General features: G+C 44.1%; 1 protein-coding gene across 5 annotated transcripts in view; it reads left to right on the forward strand.

Annotated features, from left to right (window-relative positions):
- The window catches only part of LOC142022784 (transmembrane protein 132D-like), a 592,725-nt gene that overhangs the window by 74,806 nt on the left and 497,412 nt on the right, over positions 1-20,507 (forward strand). The window contains exon 2 of one of the 5 annotated variants that reach the window (XM_075012990.1): positions 11,616-11,703. The exons of the other annotated variants lie outside the window; for them this stretch is intronic. Within the exon in view, the coding sequence (XP_074869091.1) occupies positions 11,640-11,703 (64 nt within the window). The 5' untranslated portion in view covers positions 11,616-11,639. The remainder of the gene's footprint in view (positions 1-11,615; positions 11,704-20,507) is intronic. 5 annotated transcript variants of the gene reach the window in all.

Consider the following 20,507-nt stretch of genomic DNA (forward strand, 5'->3'; position numbering starts at 1 on the left):
GGTACCTGTTACACCATTGGAATCACAGAGCATGACGTAAAATTCATTACAACTCAATTATAAGGCTCATTAGCTGGATGCTGGCATTTTGGTTAACTTACCAAGTGGTATAACATTTTCATTTATTATCAATAGGTTTGTTAAAACCAGGAGGTACAAAGGAACCAACTGTAACATAAAAGGCTATATGGATGATAAAACCAAGGCTCCCATGCCAAGTGTCTGTTTTATGTAACCTATTTAAAATACCTTGTGCTATATTCATGGCTGGACCATAGGGAGGGCTGCACATTAGCAGTGATAATGGAGTTAGAGCACCTTTGACAGATTGTTGCTAGGTTCTGGCTGATGGTTTTTTGTTTTTTTTAAAATCCTCTATCTCTTGAATTCCTCTTGCATTTAGATAGTATGTTTATCTATCTATATTGCCTTCTACATGTGCTCCATCTATTGCTGCCTGTGTTAATTGGCCTTCATTTCTACTGTGGAATGCTGACAACAGCAGAATCTGTGACAGAGACTCAAACTTCCTAAGTACTCCACACAGCCACCGGAGTAATTCACCCTGTTCCAAGCTGTCTGAGAGAGTATTCCCGCTCCTGTATGATGTTTACTAGCCTTTGTTAGCCTCTTAGGGTTGACTGCACTTCAGTAAAACATCCACGGCTGCTCCAGGACCTCAGCTTGCTTTGGCCACAGGTCCCAGCACCCAACCTCCAGCCTGAGCCACAGTGTCAACATCACTGTTCAACAGCCACTCAACCTGAGCCTTTCAGCCAGAATCTGCAGACTTGGCCAGCCATGGGTTTTAGTTATGGGGTACGATAATGGATCGTGAAAGGAAGTTGCAGTTCCAGCACTTTCACGAATGCACCTTGCAGTACAGCAGTGGAGTTTCCAGGCCTGTGATTTGGAAACCGGGTTGTCCGTTTGTTAAACTCCACTCTTGTGGAAATGGGATCTGGAATGGCTTTGTTAATTCAACATCCTGTGTGTACTCCCAGCTCTGAATTGATTAGTGGAGGTTATTTTATTTCTTCTAAAAGCAAGAAGTCCTATAGTTGATCTGTAAACAATTAGCATCCACCCTCTCCTCACACACTGGCCGTGTCTACACTTGGCCAGAATTTTGAAAGAGCCATGCTAATGGCCAAACTGGAGAATACTAATGAGATGCTGAAATGAATATGCATGAATGAATTAGTATGCTGCCAGCCGCAGCAATCTGAAAGTGCCACATTTTGATCGCACTTGGCTCATCTACACGGTGCCCTTTTTGAAAGGACCCCACAAACGTTGAAATCCCCTTATTCCTATAAGCTGATTTAATGTTTGTGGGGCCCTTTTGAAAAGGGCCTCGTGTAGACAAGCCACACACAATTGAAATGTGGCAGTTTCGAAGTGCAATGGCTGGAACCATGCTAGTAAGTCACTGAATATTCATTTCAGCACCTCATTAGTATTCTCCGATTTGGCCATTAGCATGGCCCTTTAGATGTTTTGGCTAAGTGTAGACATGACCAATGTGTCAGGAGAGGGTGGATGCTAATTGTTAATGCTAATACCACCGCTAATACTAATGTTAATGCTAATGCTAAAGCTAATATTCAGTGCCTCATTAGCATGCTGGTGGCTGTGGCATTTTGAAAGTGAATATTCATTTCAGCGCCTTATTAGTATTCTCCAATTTGGCCATTAGCGTGGCCCTTTTGATATTTTGGCCAAGTGTAGACACAGCCATTATGTACACCTTGGTACTGATCCAAACTTACATGCTTCCTAGGGTTTCAATATATTGTTAACTTAAACAGGGAACATATATACTTCATTCTAAACTTTCTCCTGAGTCTGGCTTTTCCTAGAGTTTTTCCTTGCTGGCCCTCTCTATCTTGTCCCCAGTTCTCTCTACATCAGATGGAAGTTCAAACACTTTTGACCTCATGGTTTGGAACTCCCAGCTTCCAATGCCAGTCTGAACCAGCAGAAATAATGTGTATCTCTTTGTGGGTTCCAAGCACCTGCCTCCCTGACACTGCCCTTGATTTCAATGGAAACTCTGATTGCCTTCCTGTGAGTGAGGGTTTCAAGACTGCAGACTTAGTGGAAAGCTCTCTGGTGAGGGCACTGGGAAATAGAACAAAGACATTTGGATTTGCCCTGAAATTCTTAGTCTGTTTCCTGACAGATTATTATCTGGATATATCCCTTGGTGGCATTGCCTGATGTCCTCTCTCTGAACGTCACAGGTTGTAATTAATCTAGACTGTAAATTCTTCGAGCAGGGCCTGTGTTCTCATTCTCTACAAACTCATGTGCACACTTATGACTCTACACATCAGTAGTAGAACAGCATGTCAGTAGGGATTGGGGTCTGAAAGTACACCAAAGCCACAGCTGCACCTAATTAGGAGTAGATGCCACAGACTGAATAGGCTGAAGGTTGGAACCATATGTTCCAAGCATTGTGGTTGACCTTCCATGTCAGGAGAGATCATAGAATCATAGAACAATAGAGCTGGCAGAGACCTGAAAAAGCCATTGAGTCCAGCCCTCTGCTCTAAGCAGGACCAAACCCATCAGATCAGCCCCGCCAGGGCTTTGTCGAGGTGAGACTTAAACACCTCCAGGGATGGAGACTCCACTACTTCCCTGGGTAGACCATTCCAATGCTTCACCACCCTCCTAGTGAAAAAGTTTTTCCTAATGTTCAACCTGGGCCTTTCCAACTGCAACTTGGGACCATTGTTCCATGTTCTGCCATCCATGACCACTGTGAACAGCCTCTCTTCAGCCTCTTTGCAGCCTCCCTTCAGTAAGTTGAAGGCTGTTATCAAGGCCCCCCTCAGTCTTCTCTTCTTCAGACTAAACAGTCCCAATTCCCTCAACCTTTCTTCATAAGTCATATGCTCCAGCCCCCTAATTATTTTGGTCGCCCACTGCTGGACCCTTTCCAGTGTATCCACATCCTTCCTGTAATTGGGGGCCCAGAACTGGACACAGTACTCCAGATGCGGCCTCACCAAAGCCGAATAAAGAGGAATAATCACTTCTTTGGATCTACTGGCAGCATTCCTCTTGATGCAACCTAATATGCCATTAGCTTTCTTGGCTACAATGGCACACTGTTGACTCATGTCCATCTTCTCGTCCACTACAACTCCCAAGTCCTTTTCTGCAAAACTACTACCGAGCCAGTCGGACTCCAGCCTGTAACAATGCTTGGGATTCTTCCGGCCCAAGTGCAGGACTCTGCACTTGTCCTTATTGAACCTCATCAGATTTCTTGCAGCCCAGTCTTCCAATTTGTTCAAGTCTGTCTGGACCCTGTCCTTACCCTCCAGCGTATCTACCTCTCCCCCTAGCTTAGTGTCATCCGCAAACTTGCTGAGGGTGAAATCCAACCCCTCATTCAGGTCATTGTTAAATACGTTGAACAGAACAGGACCCAGAACCAAACCTTGGGGCACTCCACTAGAAACCGACCACCATCCCAACATCGAGCCGTGGATCACTACCCTCTGGGCCTGACCTTCTAGCCAGCTTTCTATCCATCTTACCGTCCATTTATCCAATCCACATGCCTTAAACGTGCCAACAAGAAGATGCATATTGGCAGGGCTCGTTGGGGAGCTTTCATAGCTGTTGCCTGTGAAATCCTGGCTGTTGAGGTAGAGGACTGAAATCCAACCAGCACCTTATGTCAGCATAGCGGAAAGAAAGTAGCCCTGTAAAAGAAAAGGGAAATGCAGCTGATCCACAAAGGTTCCTCACTCCCATTGAGAAGGCCCTAGCTTCCCAAGCAGTCCTGCTGACTTCAGAGGAACTACTCCGGAAGTAACAACTGACTTGGTGTGAGTACGGGTGGCAGAACTGGATGGTAATTAAAAGCTGCGTTTCCTGCCCATCGCGGTACATGTGCTCACTGCTCAGGAAGCCAGCAGATGTGTTCCCAGGACAATATCGATCACATTTTACTTTATTCCCAGGCCATATTTTCAGGGCTAGATGAAAAGCATAGTGTTTGTTTTTTACTCCCCTTCTCAGTGCTCATGGCAGTGAATCTGCTGTACTCTGTCAGTATCTGTGTCCTCTCCCTTACTCAGACGCTAAGCAAGATAAATGGTACCATGTAATGACTGTGTAAGAATTTCAGTCATTATTTGTCTAAATGGTCAGAGCAGCTTCTGGGGATATGTGTTATCATCTTACAGATTCTATTTCAGTTGGACTTTGAACTTGGTTTTTGATCTTTAAGTTGGAGTTTTACTCCCACAAATCTTTGATGAAGTGAAGTCTTTTACATTGTCTTTTCTTACACTGTCATTTCTCATTGCTTCCTATTTTGGAAAATAATGGGCACTGTAAATTCTCCTCTAAGGCCAGCTGTGTCAATCTGAGACGGCGCCCTGGAGAATGGAATTGCTCAGATTTCACAGTTTAGCCATATTTTGGATCAAATATACTGATTGCAGTTGCTTTATTAACAAATGTGCTGTACACATTAAAATTCCTTCTGTGGCTAGTTCCTATTTAGATGACAGAGTCACAGAGAGAAGATAATGCTGAATGTATTGTTTTCTAGACAATCATTTGGACTGGGCTGAATAGTTATTACAGAGTCAGCATCTGGAAGGTAAAAATTGCATTATTCATGCGAATGTTGTCAGCTACTGGTTTGGTGCTCGTTCCTGAAGCAGTCAGAAAATGGCAGGAGGAAAGAGGGTTATTCCATCATGCACAGCTCCTCCCAAATCCATTGCAGAGTTGAATGTTCAGTGATAAAGGAAAATTGATGCAGGTTAAAGTGCTGTTGGTATGGAGCTTCTGAAACACACACTATATACATAAATTGCATTGCACTTTTTTCATTTGAGTTTTGTCTTCTTGGTATGAAGACAGGTAGAAGGGTGTGTGTGTGTGTGTGTGTGTGAGAGAGAGAGAGAGAGAGAGAGAGAGAGTATTGTTTGGTTTTCTTTTCATGTTCCCCATTCTGATAGTATTAGGGCATGTTGTCATGGAATGTAATTAAATATACTAGTTATCCAAAAAAAAACAAAACAGTAGAGTCAGTTGCCTTCCTAGCTGTCATAGGCTTTGTCTACACAGCAGTTATTCCTGAATAAGTCATTTAGGAAGAGGTGTTCTGGAATAGCTTATTCCAAAATAGTGCAGCTGCCCACAAAGTGCATTTCAAAATAGTGCTCGGGTATTTTGCAATATAACTTCTGCACACAATACTCCTATTTCTAAATACAGCCATTGGCACACTATGGCTTATTTCAAAATTGGCTCTATTCCCTGTCCACACAGCCCCTATTTCAAAATACCTATTTTAAAATAGGCGCTATTCCTCACACAATGAAGTTCACCAATTTCAAATAAGGCATCCTCTATAATAGCTGTTACGTTGTGTAGATGCTCATATAGTTATTTCAAAACAGCGGCTGCTTTTCTGAAATAACTTTGCTGTGTAGACATACCCACACTGCTCACCAGCGAGCCTCAGTATTGGCAAGGAGGGACCATACAATACAGATCTAGGACTAATTCAGTTGTTGGCTGCTGTGAAAGCTAACAAGGTGCCAGTTAGAGCCAATGTCTGCCCACTGGGAAATCAACAAATTCAAACTTCATAGAAGCCACCAAACACAACAAGCAAAGGGTAGCTACTTTGCACTCCCCTTACGTCACACAGCAGCACAATGATCAGGTAATTGATTTACACAATAAATGTCTAAAATCAGTAAGTGATGCCTGTGGGGATTGCAGTGAATTAGTTTGGATTTTAGTCATGAGAAGTTATGCATGACAAAAAGCCCCTCTGGTTAGTAACTTTGATTGCATACTTTATCTCCAGTCATTAGTTCTGTTCTGATCAGTAACATCTTGGGACTACAGCAATGCTAATTAGCAGAAAGTGCAGACTTTGAATTGCAGATTGACAGTGTAGATGGGGGTAGCTTTGAAATAAGCACCCCACTTCAACATTCTCTTACTCTGAGCTAGTTTTGAAATTCGTGTGGCTGCCATTATGCTAATCAGGCACTGAATATGCATGTTAGTGCCTCATTACCTACTTCAAATTGCCTTATTACCATGGCACCTCTGACAGAAGGTGGCATGTGTAGAAGCAGCCACTGCCATGGGCGTGGCCAAGTTTCCCCATGGATACATAAAGTTTGTTTACAGCCACCAGTCCTGGCTCTCAGTGTCCTCTGCTGTTGTTTCACTCTCATTTACACCTAAATGTCTTCTAAGTGCCCAGCAAGCAGTGGGAGTGTTTGGTAATGTGCTAGACAACATTGACCTCCTGTGGTCTGGCAAATTCTCTCATTAGGCACTCAAGGGTGCCAGACAAGAGAGGTTTAACCTGTAACTAAGTCATTAAAGGAACCATGCTCTGCTTTTTGCTGTTATCCTTCGTACTAAGGATGATCAACATGCTGATGAAGGATAGAATTGAAGTGCAGGGTTTAGATTTTTTTTCTTTTTCATTTTAAACTGTTCCTGCAGACTTTGATTTAAAGCTGGAAGCAATCTATTGACACAGTGGCCGTGCTTACACATGCCCCACACTTCGAAATGGCCACGCAAATGGCCATTTCGAAGTTTACTAATGAAGCACTGAAATGCATATTCAGCGCTTCATTAGCATGCGGGCGGCCGCGGCGCTTCGAAATTGACGCGCCTTGCCGCCGCGCATCTCGTCCCGACGGGGCTCCTTTTCGAAAGGACCCTGCCTACTTCGAAGTCCCCTTATTCCCATGAGCTGATGGGAATAAGGGGACTTCGAAGTAGGCGGGGTCCTTTTCGAAGTTTGGGGCATGTGTAGATGTAGCCAGTAGCACATTTATGATGGTGTTCCTATAAAATATACATACACATATGCAGTGCCTTTTTTTTTTTTTAAAAACAAAAAAGAAGGAGCCAGTACTCAGCTGGGGCTGCCAAGTTGCTAGTACTCAGTACCAGTAAGTATCAACACAGAAAAACACTGCATACATGTATGTACACCATTACTACAGTGCTGAATTTCAGTCAGCCTGAAGGGCAGGCAATGGTAAACAATGCTTACTAACAACTTATACATTATAACAACTTTTACATTTAATGACACTCCCTTGACATTCGATGGTCCCGTGCCATTAAAATAATGTTGGGCCGTAAGTATTTCCTTCCAAAAAAACCAATAATTTTCCATCCACACAAGCTGATAAAGCAATGACCAGTGTCAGAGCTGCTGTAGTTCAGAGGCCTCAGCTCCTTTTGCTGAAAATGGAAGGTTCATGCTGGTTGGGATTTCACCCTTGAGTCCTTAGGAGATGGTATATATTTATAATTCATAGCAGGGCTTCAGCTAGTAGCAAAAAGGTTAGGATGGTCTGATGGGTCTTGAAATGAAATCGTGATTGTTACAGTTCAGGGCCTATGGGAAAGAAGAGAGAGTAATTGCTCTCTTTTGCTCTCTGTCTATAAATGTAATTGTTTTATTTGTATTTTAGCCATTTCTCTCATTCCCATTTCTGAGGTGGTCACTCAGGGCCCTTAAATGGAGGCTGCTTGCATGAGTAGGGCTGCAGGATCTGGCTGTGGATTAATTTTCCTATTTTACGTTTGTCAAATGTAGCTTATTTGGTTAGCAAGAGGCAGCTTTTGCATGGGGAAATGTCATCCCACCCCATGAATTAGACCCATTTCCTTCCCTTCACTGATGGGATTGATCCCCTGCAGGCTCAATATTTAGGGTCCCTTAGTCATTGCTGTATATTGACAGTAACATAAAAGCTGCCAAAGCAATATCCAACATCACCCTAGATCACGGGCAAGCAAACTTTTTACAGGGGGGCCCCACTTTTCATCCCTGCAATTAGCAGAGCCCTCCCCCGCATCTGTCTAATGTAATCCCAACCGACAGAAATGTTGGTTATGTTAGTATGGAGAAAAAACCCTTTCAGCACGTCAGAAAATAAGTATGTAGCATGTAAAAGCTTTATTAATTGGTCTATAAATGTGAACACACCTACATAAAAGCAGTAACAGACTTCAACATTTTAATGAGATGGGTGACCCTGAGACCCAGCAGCTGACTGTACCACATGCCCCCACCCCCCCATGAAGTGTTATGCCACCTGAAGGGGGCCTGTCCCCCTCCTTTGCTCACCCCTGCCCGAGATCACCTCTGAAATATTCAGTTCATCATGCAGAAATTTCAGGCAGCTCCTACAGTTCTGCAGTTGGGAGGCGGGTGGGGTAGTGTGAGGTATAATTCTGGCTGGCCATAACACTGAGCCATGGACAAAGATTTTCAGAGGTCAGCTTTCAACAATAGGGCCCTGAAAACATACCTTGGGTTGCACCTGTCAAAGACCTGATCCCCATCCCCTGTGGCTTTAAACCAGAATAATTTTCCCTGTTATTGTTAGAGCTGTTTGTTATTTAACCACTGATTTGCTCAGCCGGACAGTCCTCTCCCAGAGTCGTTCTCCGAGGGCTGCTGTTGCACTGGCTGCAGGTCTGAAGTTCAAAGAAAGCACTAAAAGCGCATCTAGTGGCTTATTGACTGCATGATCTTCATTTCCTGTCTCTGCCCTCCCCGCCACTATCGCTACTAAGGTCTGCAGTCGTGTCCTCCCCTCCACCCCCAGCCTTATATAATGTGAAACCTCCCATGCTCAGGCCTTCAGCAGCTTTCACACCAATTAGGCTAATTGGCAAAAGATTTAATTCACTTCCTATTTATAGCTGCAAAAACTTCCCAAGAGTGGGTCTCTCCACAGCTTTCTGCTCTATGGGGTAGCTCAGGGATTTGAGCTTTGGCCTGCTAAACTGAGGGTTGTGAGCTCAAGCCTTGAGGAGGTCATTTAGGGGCTTGAGGCAAATAAATTTTTTTCTAAAAAAATAAATCTGTCAGGGATGGTGCTTGGTCCTGGCAAAAGGTCAGGGGACTGGATTTAATGATCTCCAAAGGTCCCTTCCAGCTCTATAAGATGTGTGTATCTCCATATATTGAGCTTCTAATATGACAGCGTTAACATCTTTTGAAATTAAATTTTGTAAGAAAGGTGCCAATTCTGTATGATGCTGTGGCCCCTTCATATAGCTTGGCCTGGCCTAAGAAAAACTGTAGATAGCCTCTGGACAATAACTCTGCAACAATGGGGTGGGTTCTCTGCATGGCTGCATCTAGACTATGAGTTACAATCGAATTTAAATGACTTCTCACCCTTAAGATGTCACTCTCGTCACTGTCACTGTCATTACCTCCATCTAATCTGCCTTATTATCGATAACAAAATATCGATATTAAGGGACAGGTATACCACCGGTCTTGATTTTAGAATCTCAGATGCAGACTAGTGTTGAAGTGCCGTGCCTGTAATTAGAATTCATCAGCCTCTAGAGGTGTCCTGTATGTACCCGCCCAAAGATACATGGTGACCTTACATGTATGTCTGCTTCCATCCCCATGTGGAGGAAGAGGGTCACAATTTGATTTGACTTCTGCACTGACCAGTGCCGCAGCTATAGAGGGAGCGCACAACATAACAATTCCTTTGGCTATTACATTTCACCGTGACAGTATCAATCATATCGATACCTAACTGCATACTCTTAAGATTAAGTTTTTGCTGGGATTTTATCCAAATAATTTTCATACAGTACAGGTATAACATATGTTCAAGGTTGTTTTTTTACAAAGAATCTCTCTGGCTATATGATTTTTAATAATACTTCAGTGATTTCACAATGAGCTGCACCATGGACTGATGAGGACATTGTTTCCTCACTCCCACCCCCCACAACACATTGCAGCTAGGCAGTGAAAGGATCGTTCTTGAATAATAATAATAGAAACTTCTTTCAGTTTACATTTTGTCCTGCACCCCCCACATCCCTTCCCTTCCATCCCCGAAAGGCTTTGCATAGTGGGATTCAGACATCAAACACCCACAAGCAACTGGGGCGAAGGCACCGAGGAACAGGTGCACAGAATGCATTGCTCAGGCAATCGGATTACTTCTCATATGTGAGAAGTGATAGTTATTACTGCATTCAAGGTCACTCAGGGAAAAGGGATGGGCACACTCTTAGCACCAGCATTATTTCTACCTTTTGATAACCAACAATATGCATGATCAGTTATCATACTGCATTGGCATGCTGCATTTGGTGAGTAACTACAGGTTTCAGAATTCATGTATTTACAGACACAAGCAAAAAATTAGGTGGCAGGTCTTAACAGCTATTTCACAGAATTAGTTGGGGGGAAGTGATAAAGAAATGAGGATGCAGAAACTTGACACAGACACAGTGGGTCAATTTTCTAGAACGTTTGTAGATGCTTGAATTGAAATAAAAAATAATTTAAACAATTGCTTCTCATAAGTGTTGATTTTAACACGCAGTCTAGACGCAGCCCATCGTGTAGGGTCAATGGCCCTCAGGTGTGGCAGGAGAAACCTTGGTTGGAATGCATTGTGCTTTTGTCGCTTTGTAGCTGCTAATAGCTAATGGAAGGCCACTACAAACTGGACAGGCTTGTTGATTCCTGGGTACTAACAGTTCAAGTTGGGTGAGGCAGTATTTTTTGTAAGCTCCCAGGCTCATCTCTCTCCCCAGCAGAAGTTGGTCCAATCAAAGATATTCCAAAGTTCAGAGCAGCCTTGGGGCTCTGCTGAGTTCATGCCCTAGTCTTGACAAGCTTCTGTCTGCGTTAGAAGTAGGGGCAGGCTGGTATTTCCATGACAAGTGTGATGTCATTGATCAGTTCAGTTTGTCCTTTTAAGACTGTGCAGTAGCAAAAGCTGCTTATTTGTTTCAAATAACCAGAGTTTGATGGTGGGTGTGGGGGTTTGGGGGGGGTGTGAGAAGGAGAGACAGAGAAGGCTGCAGTGTGTTGAAGATTTAAATTGGGCCTTCATAGTTGTGGCCATTCTTTTCCCATAAAGGCAATTGATCATAATAGTGATCCGTATATTTGCTTATAAATGGGGATAGAGTGACTCTGGTGTAAGAAGTTGTAATTTGAGTAAGAAAAGAGTCTTCTGTTCCCACAGGTGACTGTTTATGGCTCGGCAACTTTTGTGTGTTTGGCTTTACTTCAGCTGAGTTGCCTAGACTTACTCTTAATCAGCTTCCAGTTGCAGTTACCAGATCCAGCCTTGTTACAAGGAAGTGATTTCTTGCCTCAGGCCCTGTGACTAACAAGAAATAGTCCTTCAATGGAGAGAGACACATACAGAAAGGAAGACAATGACTTCCAACACTGTGCAAAATGTCAGAGCGTGACCTTTAAAAAGACTGAAAGAAACCAGAGGGCATAAACCCTCAGGGATATAGCTATGCAAGCAAGGGTTAGAGATGTGTCTGCTTCATGTCAGGGAAGGAAAGTGCTAAAACCACAGATTTTAATTACTCTGGATGTGGAATTATTTTTTTCCGAAAAATGCGTATTCCTAACTACAGATCACCTTGAGCAGCTACACTGGTGTCTGGAGGAACAGAAAAACTGAAGTGAAAGTAACCCCGGCCCTCGGATTCTGTCTCCCATGAAATATAAATCGTTTGAGTCACTTTGGACGGGGCTGGTACTAAGGGCTGTAATTTCATCCCAGGTGTTCAGAGAGCGAGTGGTGACTATGGCTTGGAGCCCTGCGTTGAACCTGTGCCCTCCTGATCAGGGGACGACCTGCTTTTCAGAAAGTACGTTTCTATTTATTTTGGTTGCTTAGGTTTGTTACGATGTGCTCTCCCGTGGTGCTTTTAAAAAATCTTTCGTCATAACTTCTTAACAGCCCTGGCATGCAAAACGGTTTGTGCGTTGGCTAAAGAGCAGGGAGCTTTAAGTATCCAAGATAATTGCAGGGTAGAAAAGAATAATTGGGGCACTCAGTGCTGCTTGTGCATCTACCCTCCAGAAAGGCACTCAGCTTTATCGCTGCTGAATTTCAAGCATCCTCCATAATCTCGGGGAAGAACTTTCAGCTGCAGTTAAATAGCCAGAGTCTTAGGATGTTGTTATCCCCTGGAGAGTTCTAATTAGTGACACAAAGGTGTAACATTCTAACTTCTAGTCTAGGCTTCAAGAAAACAAGGTATTAGCTGGCACAGATTTTTAATACGACCTTTGAAAATCTGCAAGGAGGTGCGAGACTGACTCAAAACTGTCTGAAAAAAACTCCCAGGGAGGCACTAAAGAAAACATTGGAGACTCTTCCTTATGCAGAAAAAAATGAGCTAGTTCACCTGACTGTCTATCTGCTTTTCAGTGCATATGTAGAATACCAAATGCTGTAGCATATATCGCTGTAAATGACGGATGTTATTTTGGAATACAAGGGCACTGCTATTTCGGATGCACTCTTCTAGTTCCGGTACCCCTCGCCGTACGAGGGATAGTGGAACATTCAAAATAGCCCCTTATTCCAAACTTCGGTGCTGTTTGGATTGCACCATGTTCAGAATAAAGTATTTTGAAATAATTTATGCAATTTGTATAGTGCAAACAGTATACATTATTTAGAAAACAATTGCTGTGTAGCCATAGCCAAAGAGCAAGAGAGGTGCAATTATAAGCAGTTTGGGGCAGAGCCTAGTTGAGCTATAGCAATGTACACTAGCCTCTAGATTTTTAAAGGCATATTTTATTATTAAATCAAAGAACCAAAATAAAACTCTTTCCACTTTGTACTTCATCTTTCCTTCTCTCAAATACTAATTCTTGCCTTGAGCAAACTTCCAAGGTAATACGATAGGCCAGTGACAGAACTAAGTACTGAAACCAGGAGCACTAACTGATCTAATCACTAAGATGTTTGATTTTGGGTTTCTTAAAATCCCTATAAAATATCTGTGTCCTTGATCACTCCAAAAGTCTTCACATTCAGCAGAAAGGAAGAGTCTCTTCTCTGTGTGTTAAACATAGGGGCCGTGTCTACACTAGCCAAAAACTTCGAAATGGCCATGCAAATGGCCATTTCGACGTTCACTAATGAAGCGCTGAAATACATATTCAGCGCCTCATTAGCATGCGGGTGACCGCAACACTTCAAAATTGACGCGGCTCACCGCCGTGCAGCTCGTCCAGATGGGGCTCCTTTTCGAAAGGACCCCGGCTACTTCGAAGTCCCCTTATTCCTATCTGCTCATAGATTTCAGGATCCGGACAAAAGTAAGAAAGGTGAGCAGTAACATAAAGACCCTTGATTTCAGAAGAACAGATTTTGACTCCCTGAGAGACCGGATTAGCAGGATCCCTTGGGAAATGAAGATGAAGGGGAAAAGAGTTGAAGAGAACTGGCAGTATTTTAAAGAAGTCTTACTGAAGGCACAGGAACAAACAATCCCGGTGCATAGTAAAACATGCAAACATGATAGGCAACCAGCTTGGCTTAACAGGGAAATCCTTAGTCAGCTTAAATTCAAAAAGGATGCATACAAGAAATGGAAACATGGACAGTTGCCTAAGGAGGAGAATAAACATATGGCTGGAGAATGCCGGGCAGTAATCAGGAAAGCAAAAGCAGAATTGGAACTGCAGCTGGCAAGGGATGTGAAGAGTTTCTACAGGCATGTGAACAATAAACAGGTTATCAGAGAAGGTGGGGGGCCATTACTGGATGAGGGAGGTAACCTAGGGACAGATGATGCAGGAAAAGCTGAAGTACTCAATGCTTTTTTTGCCTCAGTCTTCACGGACAAAGTCAACTTCCCCATGACGGTCCTAGACGATGCAGTATGGGAAGGTGGAGGGCAGCCATCTGTGGGGAAGGAAAAAGTTCTGAGCTATCTAGAAAAACTAGATGTGCACAAGTCCATGGGTCTGGATTTAATGCACCCCAAGGTACTGAGGGAATTGGCAGAGGTCATTGTTGAACCTTTGGCCATTATCCTTGAAGACTCTTGGAGATTAGGGGAGATACCGGATGACTGGAAGAAGGCAAACATAGCGCCCATCTTTAAAAAAGGACAATCCAGGGAACTATAGACCCGTCAGCTTTACCTCAATCCCTGGGAAAATAATGGAGGGAATCCTCAAGGAATCCATTTTGGAGCACTTGGAAGAGGGGAAAGTGATCAAAAGTAGCCAACATGGATTCACCAGGGGCAAGTCCTGCCTGACTAATCTGATTAGCTTCTGTGACGAGGTAGCAAGCTCTGTGGACATGGGGAAGTCAGTGGATGTGATATACCTTGACTTCAGAAAAGCTTTTGGTACAGTCTCCCACAACATTCTTGTCCATAAGTTAAGGAAATATGGATTGGATCCTTGGACTATAAGATGGATAGAAAGCTGGCTTGATGGTCGGGCCCAACGGGTAGTGGTCAATGGCTCAATATCTGGATGGCGGTCCGTTTCAAGCGGAGAGCCGCAAGGCTTGGTTCTGGGGCCTGTGTTATTCAACATCTTTATTAATGACCTGGATGAGGGACTGGATTGCACCCTCAGCAAGTTTGCGGATGACACAAAACTAGGGGGAGAGGTAGATTCGTTGGAGGATAGAGAGGGAATCCAGAGGGACCCGGATAAATTGGAGGACTGGGCCAAAAGAAATCTGATGCGTTTCAATAAGGAGAAGTGTAGAGTCCTGCACCTGGGGCGGAAGAATCCCAAGCATTGTTACAGGCTGGGGACCTACTAGCTCAGCAGCAGTACGATGGAAAGGGACCTAGGGTTTATGGTGGATGAAAGGCTGGATATGAGTAAACGGTGTGCCCTTGTAGCCAAGGAGGCTAATGGCATACTAGGGTGCATTAGGACGAGCATTTCGAGCAGATCTAGAGAAGTAATGATTCCTCTTCATTTGGCACTGGTGCGGCCCCATCTGGAATATTGTGTCCAATTTTGGGCCCCCCAGTATAAAAAGGATGTGGATTTGCTGGAGCAGGTTCAGCGAAGGGCAACAAAAATGATTAAGGGTCTGTGGAGCACAAGACCTATGAGGATAGGCTGAGGGATTTGGGCTTGTTTAGCTTGTAGAAGAGAAGACTTAGAGGTGATTTAATAGCAGCCTTCAACTTCCTGAAGGGGAGCTCTAAAAAGGAGGGTGAGAAACTGTTCTTAGTGGTGTCAGATGGCAGAACAAGGAGTAATGGTCAGAAGTTAAAGAGGGAAAGGTGTAGGTTAGATATTAGGAGAAACTACTTCACCAGGCAGGTGGCGAAGCATTGGAATGCATTGCCTAGAGAGGTGGTGGATTCTCCATCCCTAGAGGTTTTTAAGTCCCGGCTGGACAAGGTCCTAGCTGGGATGACTTAGTTGGGGTTGATCCTGCTTGAAGCAGGGGGCTGGACTAGATGACCTCCTGCCCTGTGATTCTGTGATTCCATGACTCTATGGCCATTTCGAAGTTTTTGGCTAGTGTAGACATAGCGATGAGGTTTAGGGGGTTGTTCTTGGTCAATGGAATTCACCTTGCTAAACAGAATCTTTATTGTTAGACCTGAATGTTCAAAAATAATTAGCCAGGCCTCAAAAATCATGAGAGGCCTTAAAATCATGAGATATTTAAAAATACGTTTTGGTTCTTTTTTCTTTGCTTTAAGTTTTCTGAGCCTGTATCTTATACTTGGGTCATGTTTTTTTAAACTTTCCTTCACAGGCACAAAGGTAGAAAAATTCCTTCAAAATAAAGCAAGCTGAGATTCTTACAAAATAACATGACTCTAGGAGATGGGGCTTTAAGCAAAATACTGCATATCGTGAAACCTGTGATAAAATTACCTTTGAGTGTATATGTAAATGCACAGAGAGATTTGATTGTGCAGCAAGGTATCAAATCCCAAGGTGAACTAATGTCAACAAATTTTATTCCTGGCCATAAGTAACCAAAGAACAGATTTCAGGGGTGTGTAAGTGCTTAGACAGGCAGATAAGCCCCTATTGGAACTTATAAAAACACCTGCACAGTTTAGATATGAGAACCTGTGGGAGTTAGATGTCTAACTAGTTTAAGTATTTTGTAAATCTCACTAGGCTTTTATCTGGATTTTTAAATGCCTGTAATTGGAGAATCTGGTCCTAAATAAATGCAGTTGCCTATGTTGAAAGTATCTCTCCTCTCTACACACCCCTGCATTGAAAGACTATGCAGTTATTAAGACAAGTTTAACAGCTTGGCCGTGCCTTCAAGGCACTCAATAAACTGGGCCTAGCATTCCAGCATGGAGACTGTGATGGACAACTTCATTCCTCTGACTCAATGAGACTTTTTTCTCTTGTGACGGTAAGACGTGGCTGGGCAGGAGATAAAGCTTTTGTGGGGACTGGTCTGAGATGCTGAAATGAACTCCCATGGAAACACAGGACCATCGCAAAACTGTAATTTGCCTTTCATGTCGATTACAAAGCAGGTATCCTTGAGTTCTTGAGTTTGTGTTCCTCACAAGCACAGAGCCCTGGATAGTTTTTTTTTTTTTAATCCCTATCAAACTAAAACACTCCACTGTCCAACTTCAGGATGAGAACACACGTGACAGGTGTCAGGTACAGTAAACCCCGACTTTACATGAGTTTGACATACGTGTTAATGTTGAAATCCCAGGCTCCAGCTACCACCTTCCCCCAGCTGTGGGGGTAGTGGGTGGCTGGACCCTGGGTGGGGGCAGGCACAGCTTTCCCCAGGCTGCCCCCTGGGAGCCTGGAGCCAGGTGCAGCAGTGCCTGGTCACTTCCAGCAACGAAGGGTCCTGTGGCACCTTATAGACTAACTTAAAAGTTTTGAGCATGAGCTTTCGTGAGCAAAGACTCACTTCATCAGATGAGTCTTTGCTCACGAAAGCTCATGCTCAAAACTTTTCTGTTAGTCTGTAAGGTGCCACAGGACCCTTTGTTGCTGTTACAGATCCAGACTAACACGGCTACCCCTCTGATACTTGGTCACTTCCAGGCTCCCACTCAGCTGCGGGGAGTCGGGAGCCAGACACAGCAGAAACTGATCAATTTACTGGCACCCTGCTGCTTGTGGGAGCCAGGAAACTGACCAGGCTGCTGACCCTGGCTCCTGGCTCCCGGGGGCTAAGGAGTTTCCTCACCTCCCCGCCTCCTCCCAGCAGCAGCATCCTGCTGGCTTCCCCCAGCTGGGGGAAACTAGGGGAAGCCATGCAGCTGCTCCTTTTAGCTCTCTGCCACCAGCTCCAGTACTTGGATTCTCTCTCTTGTGCATTTTTTCCATTACCCCCACACTGTAGGCTTGTGAGCAAGCAAGGATTTGAAACTCCTGGGGGGTCCAGCTCTTTGGTGACTCAGATGTTGGGATGCAGGGTCTGGGAAGGGGTATGGATACAGAAGCTGGTGAGCAGAGTGTTTGGGTTATGTGGGGTAGAGATGTGGGGGGGCGGGAAATGGGGCCAGGGTCCAAGAGGTAGATTCTGGCCAAGAGACACTTATCTAGGTGACTCCTGGCCAGCAGCCAAGCTGGATCCTTACCCAGGTTCCCTACCATCTGTACCCCCCAGAGGCCTCTCAGAGCAGCCAGCTGCCATGTGTGCTTCTCTGAGAGCTATGAACTCACGGAGAAAAGGAGGAGGAATGATGTGATGGTGGGACAGGCAGGATGCCTGTCTGAGGCTCTTTCTGTGCCATAGGGTTTATCTGGTGGCTTTGTAGGCCACATCCAGCCTGCAGGTCATATTCTGACAGTCTCTGCTATAGCTGAATATTCCCAATTCGTCTTCCATTCCAGAGAGTGAGTAAAGAATTGCCAAGTTCTCTGCTTCACCCCTGGCCAAAATAAAAAAGGGCTTTGGCAGCAGCTGCCAGGTGCGATTTTGTGACGTTCTGAGGTGAATTCCTTTTCCAAGAGAACCTCAGATCCATTCTCAGTTGACAAACACATGAAAAGCATCATGAGTGTCTCTGGACTGAGGATAAATCTCCTGGCAACATGAAAACCTTTGACATCAAGTAGGGAAATTCTTTTATAACCTCAGGATTCAGCTGCTAAAAAAAACACAGAATGCTTGGGTAAGTGCATTCGGTGAGGGCAATGTTCTGTGTGCAGAAAAGCTGTCAAGCGATTTCTGTGGTTGCTGGCAGATTAGGAAAGATGTGCGTATACTTACAACCACTTTTCTTGTCAAACGTGCTTGGTGGGAAGAGCAAGTGCACTGAAAGATTGAGGATCAATAACCAGTATCTCTGTGCTGACTGAACAAAAAAGCAGTAAACTAGCACTTTAAAGACTAACAAAATAATTTATTAGGTGAGCTTTCGTGGGACAGACCCACTTCTTCAGACCATGGTCATCATGTGCCAACAATGCCCAAATGCTTTGTATATTGGACGGACTTCAAACTCTCTCAGACAAAGAGTTAATGGGTACTAAACAGACATCAAAACATGGTCTGAAGAAGTGGGTCTGTCCCACGAAAGCTCACCTAGTAAACTATTTTGCTAGTCTTTAAAGTGCTGCTTGACTGCTTTTTTGATCTGATAGTATATAGACTAGCACAGCTTTCTCTCTGTTACCAATCAAGGTGCTGGCTGAGGAGTGCAGTCAGCCTCTAGCATAGGCTTGCAGTTTCCATACTAACAGACATCTTATTGGGAAAGATGGCACGTGGCACTTGTTCTGCTAGGAAGCTGAGGTGGTAGAAAAGGGGATCTTTATTCAAACAGCCAAACCAGAGCAATGGAGGGCAGGAAATCTAGTGGTTAATGTGGTGTAATGATTAGCACTTTAGTGTGGTGTAATATAATGATTAGAACAGCCAGGACACCTGTTCCTTGTTCTTTTGCTTACCTTGGGAGTTCAAGCAACTGCTCAGTCTCGGTCTCAATTTGCCTATCTGTAAAATGGATGCAATAATGTGTCCCCCCATAGAGTGTTAACATTAACTTTGTTAAAGCACATTGAGACTCTCAGGTGACGGGTGTTGTATAAATGCAATGGCTTGATACTGGTTTCAAACTAGATCATGTGATCTGGGGTGAGGGGAGGGGGCAGACAGACTTGTGAGGCCACTGGGCAAGGGTGGGGAGGCCCTGCTCCCGGAACAGGCGGGGCATGAGGTAGAAAAGGTAGCTAGCCTTCACACCCGCCTGGAGCATGCACTACCGTCCCCTCACCCCCCAGGCAGACCTAACTGATGCCTGAAGTGGGGCTTGTCCCCTCCCTGCTCCGATCCCCATGGCCCTGTGAGCCGTCAAGAGCATGCTGTGAAGTTCTCCATCAACTGTTTAAAGTGCCCGGTGCTCCAGCCACAGCTGCTCCTGCAGCAGCAGTGATCAGGAGCCCCGAGTCTTTTTGACTCACTGAGCCATGGGCAACTGCCTTCCCCTCCCCACTGCATTGGTGAGCCTGGTCCTGGGCAAAGGACTGAGACGAATGTTGATTATCTCAACTTTCATTCCCTTCAGTGCATTTTGTGGCTCCAGAGCACCTTCCAGGTTCTGGCTCCATGATAATATCTGTACACCTCTTGCTTAGCATTGTACTGACAACTTATTCATCACTGACTTCCAATAGATTATTGGAATTCTGAAATATTGTTGTTGGATGGCATCTCCAAAGGTACTTATGGCAAATCTTGCTGAACCTCCAGGGTAGTTGTGTGACTAACTCCTCGGATCTTGTTCAGAATCTGGGCCTTTATTGTAATTACAGTAGCATCTCAGGGGACCTGGGTCCCATTTTGCTCAGCTGTTGATTAACACGGAATAAAAGACACTATCTGCCCCCAAAGAGTTTACATGCTACATAGACAAGATAAAAGAAATACTTTTATCCCCATTTTACAGATAGGAAGCTGAGGCAGACAGATTAAATGGCTCCCTGACAAGTACCAGTGCAAAAAAGCACTGCATTTTGGTGGGGGGGACCCACTCTTCTAACATTTCTCTCTAAAGAAAATGGTACATGTTTTGAGCTTCATGCCAGATTGTGAAGACTGGACATGCAGAAGGTACTTAATTAAAAGCACTAAATTAGAGAATAAAAGATGTCAGGCACAGGTTTTGTGACGTAATCTGAATTTGTCAGAGATTTAGTTGCAAAAACTGTAACAAGGGTACGTCAGTGGTGCTGCTGAATACAACATTAAGAATTATGGAATACATGTGCAGCAGCACTTTTCTGTTTTGCATTTTCTTAATCAGTATTTCTAAGCTGATTTTATATTTTAAATATACGTTTAAGATTTCCTAACGTAATCATTCTAGATAACTACATATTTAAACTCACAGAAACAAAGACGTTATTTGAAATTAATCAGTCAGAGCTGCTTAGTGTGTTTATAATGAATTAATTGCTTTTAGAAGAAGGGAACATTGCTCTGCATGATTTTCCTAAGATGACATGTTTATGAAATTTTCACTCTGGCTACGTCCACACTAGAGAGTTTTGTCAACAAAATCCCGGTTGTGTCGACAAAACTCACGGAGCGTCTATACTAAAAATGCGTTCTGTCGACATACTGACAACAGAGCCTGGCACTTTTGTTCACAGCCTTCTGCCTCTACCCCATGAGGCAGAATGCCTTTCTCGACAGAATCTGTTGACAAAAAGC

The sequence above is a fragment of the Carettochelys insculpta genome, chromosome 18 (assembly GCF_033958435.1).
Source record: "Carettochelys insculpta isolate YL-2023 chromosome 18, ASM3395843v1, whole genome shotgun sequence".
NCBI classification, from domain to species: domain Eukaryota; kingdom Metazoa; phylum Chordata; order Testudines; family Carettochelyidae; genus Carettochelys; species Carettochelys insculpta.